The sequence below is a fragment of the Procambarus clarkii genome, chromosome 16, assembly GCF_040958095.1.
Source record: "Procambarus clarkii isolate CNS0578487 chromosome 16, FALCON_Pclarkii_2.0, whole genome shotgun sequence".
NCBI lineage: Eukaryota > Metazoa > Arthropoda > Malacostraca > Decapoda > Cambaridae > Procambarus > Procambarus clarkii.
In genome coordinates, this window is record NC_091165.1 from 27,701,709 (window position 1) to 27,720,585 (window position 18,877).

Sequence of the window (18,877 nt, forward strand, 5' to 3'; positions counted from 1 at the left end):
TTGGCTTCCTTTCCCAAAAAGAGTACCAATGATACCATTATAAGTCAGCTTAATATAATCTATACAGCCCTTGACAAAAACGAGTTCACAATTGGCCTCTTCATTGACTTGAGAAAGGCCTTTGATACGGTAAACCATAACTACCTTTTACTTAAACTTCACTATGGTATCCAAGGCCTTGCACTGGACTATATTCGTTTCAATCTCATTTACAGACACCAATATGTAACCATCAATAGCATAAGTCTCCCTCACTCTACCATTGATAGTAGGGGTGCCACTGGGCAGCATCTTTGGACCTCTTCTATTTCTTATATACATCAATGATTTGCCAAACGTTTCTAACATTCTTAAACCTATACTATTTGCTGACGATACTACCTTCATCTATTTTGACACCAACCCCCACACACTAAATAATATTGTCAACAATGAATTAAAAAAAAAAAAAGTTCACTCATGGATGTCAACCAACAAACTTACACTAAACATAGAAAATACCTACTATATTTTATTTAGTCAATTTTGTTATTTATAATCATCAAATCAGATTCAACTTCAGACAGACTATGTTAACATTATCAATAAAAATGAGGGAAAGTCCCTTGGCCTATACATAGATAAGAGATTGAACTTCAGCACCCACATAAAACACATTTCTACAAAAAAAAAGTATAAAAAAGGGTCTGTATACTTTCTAAACTCAGATATTATGTCCCCACTCTGCTCTCCTCTCATTATACTACACACTAATCTATCCCTATCTTACATATGGTATCTTTGCATGTGGGTTCACCTACTGCAAATGGTTGTATAATCAGAATTATATCAAACTGTTTTCAGACAACACACAGCCCCCGTTTAAATCTCTTAACATGCTAAACATAAACTTCACACATTCTCACGTGCTATCTACATGTACAAAACCTTGTTCCAAAATGCTAATCTTGATTTCAGACAACACACAGCCCGTTTAAATCTCTTAACATGCTAAACATACACTTCACACATTCTCACGTGCTATATACATGTACAAAACCTTGTTCCTAAATGCTAATCTTGATCTGAAACTTTCCTTGATAGTGAAATAGAACTCATGAGCACCACACCAGAAATAAATAGTCCTTTGATATCCCTAGTCAGGCTAAATCTGTGCAAACACTCCATGCAAATAAAAAGAGCCCAGTCTTTGGAACTCACTCCTTGATGAATTAAAAAATGTTCCAACCTATACCTTGTTCAAAAATAATACCAAGAAGTATCTAATTACGTCCTCGTAGTTTCCTACCTTGTGCTTCAAACTCAGTTCTTGTACTACCCACTTCCCTAATATTAGTACAGTACTTGAAACTAATTAAGTACTTCATCTCTACCAGTGTAATCACCGCTTTCAATTTATATTGTTGATATAAAACCTTTCTACAACATATTTTTTCACCTTACCTGATGTTAGATCAAGTACTTACCCAAAACGCTATTAGTGTTAATGGCTTTGCAAGAATGTAAAAATATCACTAATGTAATTTCAAAAATCTATTGTACCTTTTTGTAAATAAAATATTATTATGGCCTGAAAGCATGTTACGGTTCCAGTAATAGTCTACATGTAAACTAGGCAGTAAACCTTTGTCTTAAACAGATTATTTTCAAGTTAAAGCTTTATCTTGTTAGTTTAAAATATAAAGTCTATATAAAGTCTATGTTGAAAACTTTTTCTTTATGAATTTATTTTTCTGTACACAGATTTTGAATTCCATATTTCACATCGTCAATAATACATGGTATTAACATAGATAATAGCACCAATTATGTAGTAGTTATTAATCCACTCCCATGTGCGTATTTCCTATACAGAGCAAAACATTAAACTATGCAATAGGAATACCTCTCAAAGTAACTTAAAGGATAGTAGAAATACTGCAAATAATGCTGCTGTTTATTACACAAACCATGTTATACAAAACATATCCAAAGCAAAGAATAAGAAATTTATGAATAACTTAAACAAGATACTTCAACTCAAAGTCTTGTCAAGTAAACAATTATGACAAATAAGTGCAGATATTACTATACAGTAATAAAAAGGATATTATATTAAAAGGCTCTAGGCATAGACCATCAAATAGAATAGTACTGAATATTTTAATTTGCTTAAATATTCATCTATATATTATCAATTGCACATTTTTAAACAGAAAAACAAAGTGGTGTGTTAAAAACATTAGAAAGTGTTTCAACATAGAATACTGTAGATGAGGAGATCATAACAAAATATAAGTCTTGACATTGTGCAATGCTAGCAATTCAAAATTTACACATGATGTTCAGAACTTAATTACAGTGCATCAATGCTTATACAGTATGAAACTAGGTGAAAACATACATGTTTAAAAAGCACTTAATACAGTTGGATAAAATTGAATCAATGTTGAAACCCAGGGAAATTCAATGTAAATAATTAGCAATCTCACTGTCTAAATTTCTGACAAATAACATAAGCAAGTAAAGTTTCAGTGAAAAATTAATCACATGTGATTAATTTTCCAATTCACATATTGTACCAGACTTTGATTTACATATTAATTATTAAACTGTTGAAGTGTAAATATCGACTGTATACAAAGAAAAAAGTACCACATGGAGCCCTATTATTATTGTGAATAACTCCTCTCTAATATCCATTTGAAAAATCCAAGATGAGGGGTAAGCCAGACACATTCGATTTTCCCGCCTATGTATTGTACTGCATACACACACCCATGTGTATATGCTGAACATTAAATTGACTAAGTAATGGTAATGTCTTATCACACATTAACAGGATAAAAACACACAATAATGTTATGTTTTTGTGTATTTATGTAAAGATTTAAACTATATCAAGTCTCTTGAGTACAATATATGGTTAGGACAAGACTTGCATCTCTATGACTAATAAGGTTACTACCCAGGGATCTAGCTCTCTTATTCTTGACCTGATCATGTCGCCTCCATTCCCAAGGCGATGTCTTCTAGGGAATTATTGATCAGTTGTCCTTTCTGTCATCCTAGGATTGCTCTTAATAAATGAATTTGTCCAGATGATATTCCTTTCATCTTCCTCCATATCCAAAGGAGAGCAGCTATTGGGACTACTGAATTTTGAATAGAGGGATAAATGTAAGTAAAGTACAGTAGTACAAATAGCAACACTCCTTTGGGTACAGAGGGAGATATGAGGAATACCATCCGGACGAATACCTTTATTAGTAACAACCCCAGCTCTCAGAATTCCAATGATAGAATGGACAACTGATCATAATGTACAAGAATGTAACAACTCTTGTATATATCTCAAAAAAATAATTACCTAGAGAGCTCGGCAGTAGGGAATGGAGATGACAAGATCAGGAAGTTAAGAATAAGAGGGCTGGATCATGGGTAGCAACTGTATTTGTCGTCGAGACGTAAGCCTCGTACAAACCACATACTCGGCAGACTTTGTATTTTCAAATTTTTACATAAAATACACAAAAACTTTAGTGTGGGTTTATCCTATTAAATGATGTTTGTTACTGGAAAAAGGGGTTCCGAAGCATTCTACATAAAAATTTAAGCTTCGCTTTACATCCTTTATCATTTTTCTCTAGATTACACTAAATGAAAAGACAATTTTAGGACAAGTTAAACACAGCTAAGAAAGAATTATTAAGCAAGCCTAATTCAATAAGAAACACTTAAAGTATAAATATAAACACTAAATAAAGCATGTCTGAAGTAATATTTACAAACCAACAAAAGAAGCGTAAGTGTAACTAGTATAACTTGTCACATAAGTAGCAATGTAATTGCAATTACCAGGTCATATCAAATTTGTTATACTAAACTTTAAGCTACCAATGTTAAAAGAAAAAAAAATAGGACAAAGAGACTAAGGAGCAGGTGAACATATTACAATATCATATTGAGGATATCTATAAACTTAAAACTGCTGTGACTGGAAATCACCTCAGCCATAAACTGGTTCTTTGCCACAAGCAAATAACTGCAGTGACTGGAAATCACCTCAGATATAAACTGGCTCTTTGCCACAAGGAAATAACTGCAGTGACTGGAAATCACCTCAGCTATAAACTGGCTCTTTGCCACAAGGAAATAACTGCAGTGACGAAATCACCTCAGCTATAAAACTGGCTCTTTGCCACAAGGAAATAACTGCAGTGACTGGAAATCACCTCAGCTATAAACTGGCTCTTTGCCACAGGGAAATAACTGCAGTGACTGGAAATCACCTCAGTTATAAAACTGGCTCTTTGCCACAAGGAAATAACTGCAGTGACTGGAAATCACCTCAGCTATAAACTGGCTCTTTGCCACAAGGAAATAACTGCAGTGACTGTAAATCACCTCAGCTATAAAACTGGCTCTTTGCCACAAGGAAATAACTGCAGTGACTGTAAATCACCTCAGCTATAAACTGGCTCTTTGCCACAAGGAAATAACTGCAGTGACTGGAAATCACCTCAGCTATAAACTGGCTCTTTGCCACAAGGAAATAACTGCAGTGACTGGAAATCACCTCAGCTATAAACTGGCTCTTTGCCACAAGGAAATAACTGCAGTGACTGGAAATCACCTCAGCTATAAACTGGCTCTTTGCCACAAGGAAATAACTTCAGTGACTGGAAATCACCTCGGCTATAAAACTGGCTCTTTGCCACAAGGATGAACTGCAATGACCTCTTGCTTTAGACAAGTAGCAAACAAAGCTCAACTCTTAAGAATTCATTCCAGTAGGTACATATAACCACTCTGCTTTAGTGTGCCTAACTTCAGACAGCCATGTACATTTGAATATGCCAACTGTTACCCTAAAATGCCTCTTATCCAAAATATATTCTGTATTACTCCACTGCTTTTGACTGGAAATGACAATATATATATACTGCTTACAGTATATGTATATAATTTGACTGCAGTGACTGGAAATCACATTCCTTATCTAGTGTGGCACTCCCAATCATCTAGAGTGTGACACTCCCAATCATCTAGTGTGTGACACTCCCAATCATCTAGAGTGTGACACTCCCAATCATCTAGAGTGTGACACTCCCAATCATCTAGAGTGTGACACTCCCAATCATCTAGAGTGTGACACTCCCAATCATCTAGAGTGTGACACTCCCAATCATCTAGAGTGTGACACTCCCAATCATCTAGAGTGTGACACTCCCAATCATCTAGAGTGTGACACTCCCAATCATCTAGAGTGTGACACTCCCAATCATCTAGAGTGTGACACTCCCAATCATCTAGAGTGTGACACTCCCAATCATCTAGAGTGTGACACTCCCAATCATCTAGAGTGTGACACTCCCAATCATCTAGAGTGTGACACTCCCAATCATCTAGAGTGTGACACTCCCAATCATCTAGAGTGTGACACTCCCAATCATCTAGAGTGTGACACTCCCAATCATCTAGAGTGTGACACTCCCAATCATCTAGAGTGTGACACTCCCAATCATCTAGAGTGTGACACTCCCAATCATCTAGAGTGTGACACTCCCAATCATCTAGAGTGTGACACTCCCAATCATCTAGAGTGTGACACTCCCAATCATCTAGAGTGTGACACTCCCAATCATCTAGAGTGTGACACTCCCAATCATCTAGAGTGTGACACTCCCAATCATCTAGAGTGTGACACTCCCAATCATCTAGAGTGTGACACTCCCAATCATCTAGAGTGTGACACTCCCAATCATCTAGAGTGTGACACTCCCAATCATCTAGAGTGTGACACTCCCAATCATCTAGAGTGTGACACTCCCAATCATCTAGAGTGTGACACTCCCAATCATCTAGAGTGTGACACTCCCAATCATCTAGTGTGTGACACTCCTTTTCTATACTTAGGAGGAATACGGAAGAAAATAACATTTTCTCGAAAAGAACAGAATCATTCCATCTTAGATCATAAGGAATGTGATAACAAAATCCTTCATTAATGACAATATACACAGTATATGCAACCAGTCCTTATTGTTTAATGAGGTACAAAGTTTTAAAATACAAAATTTTATACATATATGCATGCACATGCAGTTTTATGTAAAACCTTTAACAGCTGTAGATATAAGCTTGTTTTGGTTCAATGGCAAACTTCTGGGGTAATACATATCTTCATTATATAGTTACCTCTTTTGTGTGTAATGTTGCATATACAAATAAAAAATACAATTGCCGTAAGACATGATACCTTATATGTCTAGCAGAAACATTTTGGTCATGTTTTCATAATACAGTGTGAGTATATTGTTCATACATTAAAACTAATTTCCCATACTACTGCTGAAGTGTAGTTTGTACTACTGTAAATTGGTAAGACCTAGGTTAGGTGGTATTATCAGGTGCACTGCACCATGTACAATTTTGAGCAGAATATCAACACTATTTTGGAACAACTAATATTAAAAAAATTTGAAAATTACAGTCTACACAGTGGTTTATTACTGTTACATCAATGGAGTAGTGTTCTCCCACACTTTAAATGTACCTTAAACATCTTTGCAAGCCTAAAAAATTATACTACAGTATGAATAAATTGTACTTTCTTTTATCATTATTTACAAGTGACCAACAAATGCAACTATTAAATTGAACATTTCTCTCTATGCTGGCATTTATGGTTAAAGCTTTATCAAATACACACTGCAACAAACCACTGAATATTTTCTATATCCAAATCTTTGCCAAAAGAATCGGGTAAATTTCTACCAGGTGATCTCCAAGAGGCATCCTGACCATACCCAATGAAATGACTGCAGCGTGCATGAGCAGCAGTGTGCATCAACCAATATACACAATAAATCTGACGTGTAACAGTTATTCTCCTGGAGCAGTTCTGTGAGTCAACACCAATATCATGAGCTGTCATGAGCCAAGAGCAAGCAGAATGGCATTTTCATTCGGCTCTTGTTAGTTTGTCGGTATGCCCAAGCGCCTAACAAACATTGTCAAACGCTTCTTATTCTTGAAGAGGTCATGAAATAGGGCCAATCTCTTTTGGAGCTCCAAATTTTCTTCACGTAGTTGATCACGCTCTTTAATTAATTTTGATACTTCACTTGAAACTGGCTTTGCTACTACTCCCTGAACTTCTGATGACATGTTAGTTCTGTGATTATCAGCCGAATTGCTTTCCCCTCCTTCCTCGGCCACACGTGCAATTTTACGACATGCACAGGATTCAACCGTGCTCTCCTCATGTTCTAATCTTCCAGACTCAACTATGGCTTTACGTTTGCGTGCACCTACCGACTGTTCATCAAGTGGCTTAGGTGGTATATTCTGACTTGCTCCTTCAGCTGGGATTGCTGGTTGTACCACAGATCCTTCTTGTTCATTGTTTGCAGATATATTTTCACTGGTGGATTTTGTAACAGACGAATTCTGCCTTGCTTCCTGTGTCTGATGGACAGCTTGGGCCACGGCACCTTGCTCTTCATTAGTAGGGTTGTCTTCATTATGAGATTTTGTTGGTTTTATCAATGTAGTTACTGGGATTGCTGATGGTAGAGTTTGTTGAACAGGTGCTGCTCCAGCAACTGTGGATGAACGAGAGAGATCCCAACAAATAGGCTTGGCCACCTTATCTGTTCCGCTACCAGGAACACGGACAAATGAGCGTACAGGGTCACCAATTTCATATGGAGCAACCATTTCAGTAACTGTAAATTCTACTTATCAAATGCAGTAATAACCCACACTAGACAAGTTAATAAGCTGAAATGGGAACGAGGTGATGGGATTTGGAGGGGCAGCTCTTGCAACCTTGTTCAAGGCAACACTAAATTCCACTTCCTTCAGAGAATCTTCAACACAGGCAGCGCCAATGAGAAATGTGGGTGTGGGGAGGATGTCGATTCACAAATCCAATGCGGTCACAACCCGCACCAGAAAAGTTAATCAACTGAACTGGGAAGGAATTAATTGGGGCTTGAAAAGTAGTTCTTGGAGCCTTCACTTGTTAAAGGCAGTACTCTTAGATTCCACGTCCTGCAGAAAATCTTCAACACAGGCAGCACCAATAAGAAATAGGGGTGTGGGGAGGATGTTGATTCACAAACCCAATGCGGTCACAACCCGCACCAGGAGAGTTAATCAACTGAAGTGGGAAGGAATTGATTGGGGCTTGAAAAGTAGCTCTTGGAGCCTTAGTACTCTTAGATTCCACTTCCTTCAGAGAATCTTCAACACAGGCACAGCTAATACTCAGAACAACTGAACTGGAAAGATGGTGTTTTGATTGCAGTTCCAACAGCCTTCACCTGGTAAATAATGCACTTCCAAAATTCTACTCAAGCAATACAAGGTGGGAAGGAGGGAGGGAGTTGATTTACAAACCTAATGCGGTCACAACCCGCACCAGGAGAGTTAATCAACTAAACTGGGAGGAAAAGGATGGCTGCGTATGGAGCAGCAATTCTTGTATTCTTTGCTTGTGGTATGCAGATGTGCCAAGGTTCCAGGTACTTTACAGGATACCAATAATGGATCTGTAAGTAAAAAGAGCATAATTAATATTATTCAAGTTACAGTACATGCAAAAAAATATAGGAAAAAACAAATATTAACTGTCGAGTCAGAGTTTCTCGATTTTCCTTACAATGCATAACTTAACTAATATTCAGCTATGCAGTAAATATAGATGGGGTTAACACTTTCGCTGGGGGATAGCGCTATTTGCATTCTAAAATCAATTTACGTAGTTCAGGGGACAACACCAAAGCCGTCCAAAATTAAAAAATTTGTAAAAAATCAATTTACTGTCCGATTATTATGGGACTCGTTTTAAAGTGTGCGCCAACATCTTCCCACTCTCTTTATAACTCACGTGGCATCACAACACTGCCGCGTGGCTGCCCACCCAGACGGGAGGCTCATTGTTTTCGTGACCACGCTCGTGACTGATGCGGCCTCCCTGAGTCAAATAAAGTGTCCTTTCCGGTTGTTTTTGCCAAAGGATTTTTGTTACTGCTTTATAAACACTGTACATTTACTCCAAGATGAGTAGTGAACAAGAACAAAGCAGTAAAAGACTCGCGTATGAAGGAAAAGCTAACGAGTGTTTGCCAAAAGTATAGACATATATTTTGTATATATATATATATATATATATATATATGTACATACAAAAGTAAGAAACCCTGGGGTTTCCCCAGGGCTCTTAGCCTTGGTATCACACTAAGGGAATCCCAGGCAGGGGTACTGCGAACCGGTGCCCAAAACTACTGAGCCAACTGAATCCCAGGGACATGTCCACTCACGGGGTCCAACCAAAGGCAACCCCCCCCCCCCACCAGGCAGGAAACAAAAACAAAAGAAAAACCCTGCAAGAGAATAATGTACCCAGGCAGAACAGGGCCGGTCGCTACAATAGGTGAAAACTAGCTGTGCAGTACCCTGCAGCCCTACCAGTGACGAAAACTACCTCCTACCCAGAGGCAGTTTAAAAAATAAAAAAAAAAAACAGGTGACAAAGGGCGGCCTAGTACCGAGCAGTAAAAGACACAGCAGAGGTAGGCCCCAAGGTGACTTGTGGAAGGTGGTCCCAAGCCCTGAGGGCAGTACTCACAGGGCACCTTGGGAAGAAAACCCTAGGCGCATGCAACCCGAGTACTGTAGAATATTAGTCCCGACTCACACACCACCTGTAGAGACAGTCTATGCCACAAGGCACAGGAACAGAGAACAAAAACTGGTGCCAGAGGCACCTGACCAGCCAGCATCACATCAGCCAAGAACTGCCGGTTGGATAGCTGGCACGAGGGTCTGGGACTCCCCTTCCCACTCCCAGGGAGAGAAGGGGGGGGGGGGGGGGGTGCAGACAGCGGTGGCAACATGACATCATGCTCGTTTGCTAATTATTGTTGAGTTTTGTCCTCTTGTTTGGCTTTCAGTAGCAATATTTACACCCAAATAGGAGTTTGTTTTGGGGTGCATATCTTTCTGAGTGCCAGACCCAGTCAATGGCAAACATAGAATGCTTCCAACCACATGGGGATTTCTAGTGTGGATTTCTATAGTCCATTGCTCCTCATGCCTCTCTGAGAGGGTTAGGTTCTGGCTCGTGGTCCCCGGTAGGCAAGAACTCCATGCACAGTGATGCCAGAAACTAAGTTACATATCAGCCTGGATAGCTTTAGGGAATCGACGGGGCATCCCCCAGAAAATACAAATTTTAGCAAAAACAATGTTAAAAATCAGCAAGAAATGTGTGGTAGAGTATTGAGTAAATATGCAGTAAATCTACTTCAACTTTTTTTTTTATGGCAATGATTAAGAACCAGGATTACTATGAAAATAATAGTACAGTAATTTTAAATTTAAGTGCAAGCATACAGTAATGTATGGCAGTGGGCCATACTGTGTAAACAATTCAGACGATACTCTTGTAATGTATACAAAACCCATCAGCTGCAAAAATTGCAACTATGATGTGAAGACAGATGACTAGCTCTAAGATCTGCAGAAGGGCCTCAATATAGTATAACTGTTGAATTAACTAAACTGAAATTTGGTCGAATGGATTACAATGAACCAAAAAGAATTGGCAAAAACTTTTTATGGACTGGAATAAGATGTCTACTTTGCCATGATTCCTTCAGAATAGATACTGCAGGATAAAAAATATTATATTTAATCCTTAGACAGTGGTTATTGTCAATTGTTGATTCACAGGGTAATGTGGTTATCATAAAACAAAGATTTAAACAGTCTGGGTTTTATATGATGTAATAGTTTGCCTTGACTCTCAGAACTACCAACATCAGACACGAGACTGTTCAACACGCTTCCACTACACAAGGGGCATAACTGGCAGACGCCCCACAGGTGTTCAAGAACTTGATAAACACCTCCAAAAGATACCTGATCAACCAGGCTGTAATTCATATGCCAGGCTGCGAGCAGCCGCGTCCAACAGCCTGGTTTACCAGTCCAGCAACGAGGAGGCCTGGTCGAGGACCGTTCCGCAAGGGACGCTTAGCCCCGAAATCAAGGTAAGGTGACCCATCTTGAGGTTATCTTGAAATTATTTCGGGGCTTTAGTGTCCCTGCAGCCTGGTCCTCGACCAGGCCTCCACCCCCCAGGAAGCAGCCCGTGACAGCTGATTAACTCCCAGGTACCTATTTACTGCTAGGTAACAGGGGCATCAGGGTGAAAGAAACTCTGCCCATTGTTTCTCGCCGACGCCCGGGATCAAACCCGGGACCACAGGATCATGCGTCCAGTGTTCTGTTCGCTCAGCCGCCGGCTCCCCCATGAAACAAATCCTGTTACCATTTCATGGTACAAATGTAGTTTTTGTCATAAATATTATTAGGGGAATATGGTCAACATCATATCACGATTTAAACAATTATTGTCTAGGTTTTACACATTTGATGCAAATACTGTATAGATATAAAAGCTCTTGTGGTTGGACACCATTCCTTTCCCAGATTCTATCCCAAATCCTTATCCTGACCCCTTCCAAGGGCTATATAGTCATAATGGCTTGGCACTTTTCTGGATAGTTTCCCCCGTTCCCTTCTCTGTGAATGTGAATAAAGACTAAGTAATAAAACAATCTCTGAAACATCGGAGGATAAAACACAAAGCGTCAGTAAAGTTGAGCACCAGGCATTGACAAGTGTTAATCACAGCCTTGCAGAGTGCCTCCACCCAGTAAAATGATAAATACTCTCTTATTTTTGTGTTTTTCTTACATTCTGCATACAAGTTAATACAGTAATTCTATAATGAAAAATTATTTGTTGGGCTTTCTTTTTTTTTTTGGGGGGGGGGGGGGGGGCATAGGTGGTTATGATCATTTATTTATATATACAAAAAGGTACATTGGGTTTGAGAGTACAAACATAGCATTGATGTTTTTACATTCTTGTAAAACAACTAATACGCATAGATTTAGGACTTGCCCGAAACATTAACGTAATTTAAAGTGAGTAATTTCCAGGAAAACTGAGAAATGTTAACAGGTACAGATAGGAGCTGCCTGGTATGGGCCAATAGGCCTTATGCAGTTACCTTTGTTCTTATGTACTGCATATTGTAAGAAAATTTGATGAAGATTGGTAGATATATTATAATAAAATTTGAGGATTATCAACAGGTACATTGTAGCATAATTTGGGGATTATTAACATTTCTCCATAGCAAAATTATTTGTTTGTTTATAGGAATTTTTCTGTTGTTGAAGTCCCATTTAACTATATATTATTGCCACACATTTCCAGCACACCAAGCATGTAGTCACATGGGTATGGTCAAATGGAACTGTCAAAAGACAGTTTAACAATATTTTTTTCCAATTGTTAAAACCATATACAGTACACAGTTATGCTAAGATAAATCAGCTTATGCTAGGCAGTTAGGCTTGATTGAGCAAGCTTAGGTTGGTAGAATACAAATTGCATCAATTGCATCTTGTGGCATACACAAGACTGTCAATGGAGTTTTAAACCTAGCTAACCTTACCCAACCAAGCCTAGCCTAACCCAACTGGGCCTAACAGCCTAACCATAGCTAATACATCTTAACGATACACTGTATACAGAGTAGCAATCAGAAAACTAGCTTTGTTGAACTGTCTTTTATATGAATTGACCACACCTGACTGGGAAGTTAGGTTTTAAAACCTGGATAGTTCTGAGAGTTCTTCTATGCTCCAAACCCAGCCTGGGGCAAAGCATGACTTGTGAGAGCTTGGTTCAACAGGCTGTTGCTAGGAGCACCCCATAGCATACATATCCACTACAGCCCGGTTGGTCCTACTTCTTGAAGAAAACTATCCAGTTTTCTCTTTAAGACATCTGGCAATATTCCTTATACTCACTGGAGGAAAAGCTGAACAACCATGTACCTCTGATGGGACTCGAAGTGATTTGGCCTGTGTTCGTGTCCTGGCCGGGGGATTGACTGGGCGCCAATCCTTAACTGTAGCCTCAGTTCACCCAGCAGTGAATGGTTACCTGGTTGTTAAACGATTTGGCGGGTTGTATTCCGGGGAGAATTAGGATAAAGGACCTGCCTGAAACGAGATGTGTGCTAGTGGCTTTACAAGAATGTAGGAACACTTGAATATATTATAAAAAAATGTTCATACAGTGTTCTCTGTGACTATAGTACCTGTTAGGCAACAGAGGCTCTGTTTTTCACTGGTTCCATTCTACATTTTCTTCCAGTACAGTATGTTATCTTACTGTGTAAATATGGGACCTGGCCCTTCAGTATTTTCCATGTACAGTATATATTATTTGATACCTCTTTAGTCTCCTGTATCTAGAGTACATTTAGAGAGCATCAAGATGACTCCAATAGTTTAGGTGCTTTATTGTGTGCCATGTATGTTCTCTCAATTCCTTTTATTTTGGCAGTCTCACCTGCTCTGAGAGGGGGAAGTATCGAGCAATTTTAAAATTCACTACAAACTATCTTGTGTATAATTAATTTTTGTCTAGGCAGGCAGCAAGGTATTTATATATATTATATAGTATAATATATATATAGTATGTATTATATATATATATATATATATATAATATATATTATATATTTGTATATATACCTTAGACTTATATTAAGGTCTCCCAAGGTGGACCTACTGACCTTCCCTAGGATACAACCCAACAACAGTTGGGCTAACCTCCACATCTATTTACTGCAAGGTGAATTGAGGCATTAGGCGAAAGGAAACTTGCCCAACCACGTCAGTTCCCTTCTGGGATTCGAACCAGAGATTCCTGACTGTAGTAGAGAATGAACCCAACACTCCAGGCCAGAGGCAACCACACTGTCAATGGCATCACAACTCGTCAGGTATATATTAAAATATGTATATTTTTTGTTAAGTTAGGTTACGTTTGTGTATGTTACGTTAGGGAGTCGTAGCATGACTGGTGTGGGCCCCTATGGGCTGGTGTGGACCCCTGTGGGCCCCCAGCTAAATAACTGGCGTCAGCTGCCTCGCCATCTTGTAACACAATACGTATTTACTAATCGAGTCGCCCTTAATAAACTCGAACTTCCGGTTTGCAATACGCCAAACGTCACACTCGTATTGTCAAAAATTATACATATATATCAAAATTTTATTTCAAAACTTAAAAAAATATATAGCAGAAACGTGTGGTACCGCGGAGATCCCGTAGCAGCGACTGCCAGTGTGTGTTTTCTTCCAACACTTCACCAATATTAACTATTCCTCGTTCTCACCAGAACACTATCCCGTCTGTAGTCACGCTAACACTCGTACCTTACTGATACTCTCGTATACGTGTTGTTATGCCAGGGATAAGGTGCTCACCTGTAGAGGTAAACTCCAAAAATTTTACGAGGACTCCCACCTCCTGCTCCTCCACGTTCACGATATACTGTGGACTGTGGCGCGCCTTGTTACCACATCTTGCTGCAACCTCCTCGTCATGTTTGTCCTACTCTCTCTCTCTTGCTTCTTCTCTACCATATACCATCACGATTTCATTGATGTGGCATTTTGATATTGTTAAAAATGTATTTGATGTGTATTAACTTTGCTGTGTCCTAGTATGTGCAATTTATATCAATCAAATTGAGTCTTGATATAGTCCTTCAGTGCAATCAAACCCGCTACTTGGACATCTATAAATTAATACTACTAAAATAATAATGTATTATGAAATGCATTTCACTAGAGAAAAGCTTAAGTCCAACGCCATGACAGGATAAAATAGACTTAAAATTGAGGTTCGTCACTGATACGGCGGTGGCAACACTGCACCCGAGCTCACGCGTTCTGTACAAGACAGGAGAGTCATCAGACCCCCCCCCCCCGGCACCCTTGTGCAATGTTGAGTACCAACTCGTACCCAACTTCCACCACCATGAGTACCGAATCGTTTTCCGGTATAGTAATACATTAGCTGACTTCAATATTGTACTGTTCTTGGTATGTACCAACGTCCGTACATTTCATATTATTTTACTTCAGTATATTATATAACCATTTTCGTACGTTTATTTAACTATAGATCTTTTATTATTTTGTTTAACATCCATTTCTGACATTATGGCGTAGAACCAATAATGTTACGTATGGTAATATTCATTATATTTTCTTATCTAATCCATGTTATTAATGCCATTCTATCCTCAAATTTCAAATAATAATATATTTGTCGTATAGACCTACTGGCGTTCTCCTGAGTATACACACAATTAAGATACTTGAGTACTAGATATATTACTCAAGTATCTCAAGTAATAGATATATTACTCATACATATGCTCAATAGTAATAGATATATCACTCAAGCATTAGTTGTTGTTTAAGGTTCGCCACTTGGAACAAAAAGTTCAAAGTAGCACGGGCTATGGTGCGTGCTATGAGTAATATATATATATTACTCATATACATATGCTTAATAGTAATAGATATATTACTATTAAGCATATGTATTGACAGTTCTGACAAATACATCCGAATATTAACAAGTTTTTATCATGGAAAATGTAATCGCTCTCCTCAAACATGATTTTATCAATATGTAACTAAAACCTGGGCTAATGTAGCTATTATTTGAGTAATAAATCCAAAGATAGGCATAATACAAATGTCCGAAATACTGCGTGCAATTAGTGGCTCTATATAATACAGTATTCGAATACTGTAACCACTATATAATCTGATCCTATGTAACTTTATAAATATTATTTATTATACTAATAAAGACTGCATCGACCCGTCCTAATACTGATATAACACATTGAATTAGAACCCTTAATGAACGTCATCAATCTAACAGTTTCAGTTTATTGAATTGAGTTCATTTATCATGCACTTCATATCTATTCTTTGGGCGGTAGTGGAAAAGGTTTCAGACATAATTGGCTTAGGAATTGAACAAGAAATTTCATACAGCTGAGCAGTTGAAACCTGTCTTTTTTTTATTTTAACTTATGTACAATAATTTGAGTAAACTGAATAGTATTTATTCAAGTCAGTTTTGTTTCATTGCCTTGTTTTTCTTTCTGCTTGCATTAGAGGTATTTAATTGATGGAACCAAATGTATAAAGCATGGTGTGTTGGTGTATGTTGTTGTTTTAGATTTAGCTACTCAGAACGAAATGTTCATGTAGCACGGGCTATGGTGAGCCCGTAATGTTGGTGTATATGACAGGTGCTTGTATGGGCTGGTGGCCCCAGAGGGTGAGGCTACGTAGCCTTGAGTCACCTCACGGAAATTCCCTTCTGGTAACTCCAAGTAACCAACACGACATCCTTTCCGCCTCCCACCTATGCCAGCCGTACGACGAAAAACAATAATCACTTTTAATAATCATTTAAGTTTAGACTAGTGACCATATATGTTACATATACAACATATATAATAGTTGAACATGAATTAAATTTCAGTGGTTTTCACGTGTATGTGTGTATATGTGCAGTGGGTGCGTGCTACGTTGTGAAGGTAAGAGGCCATACCAGGTGCATGTATTCACCTAGTTGTGTTTGCGGGGGTTGAGCTCTACTCTTTCGGCCCGCCTCTCAACTGTCAATCAACTGTTTCTACTACTACAATTTTTTTTCCACACCCCAGGAAGCAGCGCGTTTCAGCTGACTAACTCCCAGGTACCTATTTACTGCTAGGTAACAAGGGCATAGGGTGAAAGAAACTCTGTCCATCGTTTCTCGCCGGCGCCCGGGATCGAACCCGGGACCACAGGATCCCAGCGTGCTGTCCGCTGGGCCGGCCGGCTCCGAGTTGTGCTTGCGGGGGTTGAGTTTAAGTTCAAGTATGTTTTGTCGGAAAATCCGACACCATTTAATAATCATACAGATAATAGCTGTATTACCCACAAGTTACCCATAGAAAACGTAACTTGTAGTGGAATTACCGTCTATAGAAAACGGGATATCATCACCACATACTATTATAATTCACCAGCTATTTTGCTGGGAATTATTCTTAAATACATTAGTCTTTGGACTTTACCATCATAAAAACATCTTATATAAATTAACTTAATTATCAATATTAAAGTAGAGTAAATGTGACCCTTCTATCACGTTCTGAAATCTGGACAATGTAAGCCAGGCGTCAGAGTGGAGGAAGGAGGGCAGCCATTGTTGTATTGAGACCAGAGGCTCACACGGGAGCAAATTCGGCTCCTGTTAAATTTACTTGGACGTAGTGTTATGGAAACTAAAAGTACCATTGTCAACACGCTGTCTACAAATTCAAGTTAAGTGTCTATCCGAAACCCGTTTATCATTCATTTATGGCCATTAATGTCAGGATATAGGGTTAGCCGGTTAGAACGCGAAATCGCCTCATACTAAAGGTAATTAAGCCAGGTCTTTAATGTTCCATGTACTGTATAGTGTTTTCTCTGATATAGCTTGTCATATATAGGATTCTGGCTTCACAGCTAGCGCACTTTTGACAGGTCAAGACGAGGATGCAAGATTATGTGCACCAGTTACTGGGTGATAGAAGCTACCTCAAAGAGGATAATTTGGTGTCTACACTCTAGTTATACCTGGTGGACTAACCTGCTGTACTATAAGAGAAGGAACCTCAACAATGTATGTAGCTATTACTGTAATTTGATTGGCTGCATATGTGTAATATAAACCCCCCCTAATGTGTAGAGGATCGATTTGTGAGATTATGAGATTATTGCAGAAATACAGTCCACTTATCATTATACAAATTGCTATCGAAGTATATAAATTAACGTAAATATAAATTCATATAAATTAAATAAATATAAATCTCACAGGTCGGTTCCCACATGTTTATTGAGACAAGAAAGAAATACATCTCAAAGGGATAGAGTAGCTTAGGCTATTTCTACCTCCCCCCTCCCCCTTGCGGGGGTTGAGCCTTGGCTCTTTGGTCCCATCTCTGTGTACTCACCTAAATGTGCTTGCAGGGACGAGTGCTTACCAAAGAGCTCCGCCTTATCACCGATCTGTTGTCTAATACAGTGACTCCCAACTTTTCTTTTGTCTAATACAGTGACTCCCAACTTTTCTTTTTTCTTGTCATATCTTATTTTAAAACTATTTATTATATTAGTTTCAACTGGCCATCCCATGACTACTAACTAAAATCCCTGTGACTTATCTGCGACAATAGTTTCCATCCACGTTTCTTTCTTCGTCTACCTTTTCGTATCTAGCTATCTGGAAGCATGATCTGTAGGCCTATCATAACCTGTGTTCGACCCAAAATCATAACCTGTCATCTAAATTTCAGTTCCTGAGCAGAAGAAAATGTATATATGCTGGTTAGCATTGTAAATGTGTGGCCACGTCTGTGGTAGAAAATAATAATAAAAAACTACTTAATTTAGTTGGTAGGCACTTCCTGCCATGGGTCATACACAAGATATTGCTATACGCTACTGGTGAGCTGATTTAAACTATTTCTGTTATATACGATATAGGTATATGTATAATTACTTGTGTAATAAAAACGACATGAGGTATTTTGTTATTGATTTTCACTGCAATAGTTAATTATTCCAGACAAGGAAATGTACACATGAATAAATGAAATGAAATGTAAAGTGTTTGAAATATAGTAAAAAAATGTATTTATTAAATAAATCATCACAGTATATATATATATCTAAATACGTCACAGTATATATCTAAATTTATTAGATATATACTGCGTGGACATGGTTCCACAGAGTTGCCAGGTATCACAATGTTACTGGTGGTAACTTATCAGTGACTACCGGAGAGTGTTATCTAACTCTGCTTGGCCCTCCTCCTGGTCTTTTGTACCTGGCGCACTCTTATATAACATTACGTTAAAGTTTGGTGTCGCATCTTGTCC

The 18,877-nt window shown here is 38.5% G+C and overlaps 1 protein-coding gene across 7 annotated transcripts in view; it reads right to left on the reverse strand.

Moving 5' to 3' along the window:
* Positions 1-1,922: 1,922 nt before the first annotated feature.
* The window catches only part of LOC138365191 (uncharacterized), a 28,221-nt gene continuing 11,266 nt past the window's right edge, over positions 1,923-18,877 (reverse strand). For 4 of the 7 annotated variants that reach the window (XM_069325390.1, XM_069325383.1, XM_069325386.1 and 1 more), the window contains one exon: positions 1,923-8,540. In XM_069325390.1, the coding sequence (XP_069181491.1) occupies positions 4,978-5,922 (945 nt within the window). In that variant the 5' untranslated portion in view covers positions 5,923-8,540 and the 3' untranslated portion in view covers positions 1,923-4,977. Of the gene's footprint in view, positions 8,541-12,881; positions 13,071-14,300; positions 14,325-14,351; positions 14,826-18,877 lie in introns of those variants that run through there. The other 3 variants (XM_069325384.1, XM_069325388.1, XM_069325387.1) reach the window with 3 other exon arrangements.